The sequence below is a fragment of the Etheostoma spectabile genome, chromosome 20 (assembly GCF_008692095.1).
Source record: "Etheostoma spectabile isolate EspeVRDwgs_2016 chromosome 20, UIUC_Espe_1.0, whole genome shotgun sequence".
In the NCBI taxonomy this organism is placed as follows: domain Eukaryota; kingdom Metazoa; phylum Chordata; class Actinopteri; order Perciformes; family Percidae; genus Etheostoma; species Etheostoma spectabile.
In genome coordinates, this window is record NC_045752.1 from 24,860,804 (window position 1) to 24,863,498 (window position 2,695).

Sequence of the window (2,695 nt, forward strand, 5' to 3'; positions counted from 1 at the left end):
GTGTGTGTGTGTGTGTGTTTGTGTTTGTGTGTCCAGCCAGAGAGCTGGTGTAGAACCGTGTCAGACCTTGTCAGTTCGCAGAATAGCTTCACACTCTGCTGTTGTCAGTTTTCAGTTGAGTCATGTTAACACAAAGTCCACCTTACCAAGCTTTATCTGCCCAGGCTGTGCTTCTGTAGAGTGTTAGGATTCATCATGTGCTATGTGCACTTAAAGGAGCAGTTTGTAGGATTTAGTGGCATCTAGCTGTGAGGTTGCAATCTGCAACCTCACAGTGACCAACTGAAGCACCCCTCGCCTCCCCCCTCCCTGTGTGTAGTAGAACCTATTGTGGATTTCAGGTTATGTAAAACACGAAAGGGCCTCTTTAAAGCCAGTGTTTGGGTTGTCAGTTTTGGGCTACTGTAGAAACATGGCGACATGGCGCGCCATGTGGAAGAGGACAATTCCCTATGTAGTTATGAAGGGCTCATTCTAAGCTGACAAAAACAGTTCTTAGTTTCAGGTAATTACACTACTGAAAACATAATTCGGAATATCATATTGCATTTCTGCCCAAATATCCCCCCTATACACTAGTCCTTCGAAGCGGCTATTATCAACATTCTTTATAACAACAATGTATTAAATGGCAATATGGAAACAGTGTGTAATGTGAAAGGTGTATTTGGTAGTGATGAACAGACAGATAATTATCATCCGCAGATGCTCAATGTTTTATAGCGTGTTCCAGCTTATTGTTTGGCTGTCCCGCACACAACTCTTCTGTTTTGGTTCACTCTCACCTCTTTCATACTGTTCTTTTAGGTCAAATGTTCAATTCCTGGTTATGCAGGGAAATACAAATTTGCATGTGAAGGTGGATACTCAATTGCAGTTGAATCAGCAATTAAACCAGCGTCAGGCAGACAGTGCTGTTTCCTCTTCCTCAACACTGCATTGCATAACATTTATTCATGTCCCATTCATGTTACATTGCCTTAGAAACCGTCTAGCTAGCTGGGGATAAGTAGCTCAGAAAGGATTGTGTTAGAATCAATCCGACACATTCACCATATGTTATCTAGTAAGCACTCTATTTAAAGAATTATTCCTTTTTTATCATCATACAGTACATTTCAGTCTCAATGGACAGGCTTGGAAATATATGAGTTTTTTTTTTCATTTTAAGGTTTTTTTCTGGTTTGATAAGAAAAACGACAGCTTGGTGTATTAACCAATGTTTATCCTCATTTGATTGTAAAGTGTTACCAGAGGTACTTGGTTAAGTGACATGAGGAAAGATATTTATCTTTGAAAATATCAAAATAGAATACTAATTGTGATGGTGTGCTTGCCCTATCACAGGTGGTGTATAAGAACAATGACATCCGTCTTGAGTTGTCCCGGTTGGCTCGCATTGTGGACCCTAAGATGAAAATCCAGGGTGAAGTGGCCTACAAGTGTGAGAATGTAGCAACTCTGGACCCCATTTCTTTTGAGACTCCCGAGGCCTACATCAGCCTCCCAAAGTGGAACACCAAGCGGATGGGATCCATCTCTTTCGATTTCCGCACGACTGAGCCCAACGGCCTAATCCTCTTCACCCATGGCAAACCTCAGGAGCGCAAAGACGCTGCCCGCAGCCAGAAGAACACCAAGGCCAGTCCATTATCCCAAAGATCGCTTTCTCATTTCAATCCAGTTGCATTTTACTTGATACTTATTCTATGACCTGCATGGCCTTCGCAGGAATATTACGTCATTATAATTTGTTTAGAAGCATGTTTGATGGCTATTTATTTGTGCTTTAGACCGTAATTGCTGTAAAACAATCATAACATAAGATTAATTTATCTCACTGACAGCATGTTACGCTCTTTCTCTCTCTCTCGGCTTGCCCGACTCGGTCTCAGTTTGAAATGCATGCTGCAGAGAGCCTACTGTACAATGAGGGATTCAAGTAAAAACACTAGTTCTCTAATTGTGTATCTATCACATGTCCTGCCTTTTCTCAATAGACATGCCACTTCAAGGCAATTTGAGTGATCTGCTGATGTGTTCTTTTGACCTTTTGCAGGTGGACTTTTTTGCAGTGGAGCTGCTGGATGGCAGCTTGTACCTTTTGTTGGACATGGGCTCAGGGACTATCAAGGTGAAGGCCACGCAGACAAAGGTCAATGATGGTGCCTGGTTTCACGTGGATATCCAGAGAGATGGACGCTCAGGTCAGTTGTGTTGGTGAATCAGTGAGGTGGACTAGCTCTAATTGAATTTAATTCAGTTCAATTCACTTTTATTTATAGTATCAAATCATAACAAGAGTTATCTCGAGACACTTCACAGACAGAGTAAGTCTAGACCACACTCTATAATTTCCAAGAAAAACTGAGAGGCGAGAAAACATAAGGACTCCCCGGAATTTAAATAACCCTTTTCTATAAAAAAACAAACATTTTGGAAGTATATACAATTAGGGCTGCACGATTATGGCCAAAATGATAATCACGATTATTTTGATTTTGATCGCGATTATTCTCACGATTATTTGTTGATTTTAACCAAAACAAATTTTATAGGCAAATTTCACATAGGCTGTTTATAACTGCGAGAGGGAGTGTGATGGACGCTCCTCACAGAGAGACGGCTGATCATTATGAACGGGTCCAGCACGGGTCGAGCGGCGGATACACACGTCGTGTGTATGAAATGTCTG

The 2,695-nt window shown here is 41.5% G+C and overlaps 1 protein-coding gene across 4 annotated transcripts in view; it reads left to right on the forward strand.

Moving 5' to 3' along the window:
- nrxn3a (neurexin 3a) overlaps positions 1-2,695 on the forward strand; it is a 269,643-nt gene that overhangs the window by 180,871 nt on the left and 86,077 nt on the right. For all 4 annotated transcript variants that reach the window (XR_004327078.1, XR_004327079.1, XM_032501200.1 and 1 more), the window contains exons 8-9: positions 1,348-1,641; positions 2,060-2,207. Coding sequence is in view for 2 of the 4 variants with exons in the window: in XM_032501200.1 (XP_032357091.1) it covers positions 1,348-1,641; positions 2,060-2,207 (442 nt within the window). In the remaining 2 variants the exon portion in view is untranslated. The remainder of the gene's footprint in view (positions 1-1,347; positions 1,642-2,059; positions 2,208-2,695) is intronic.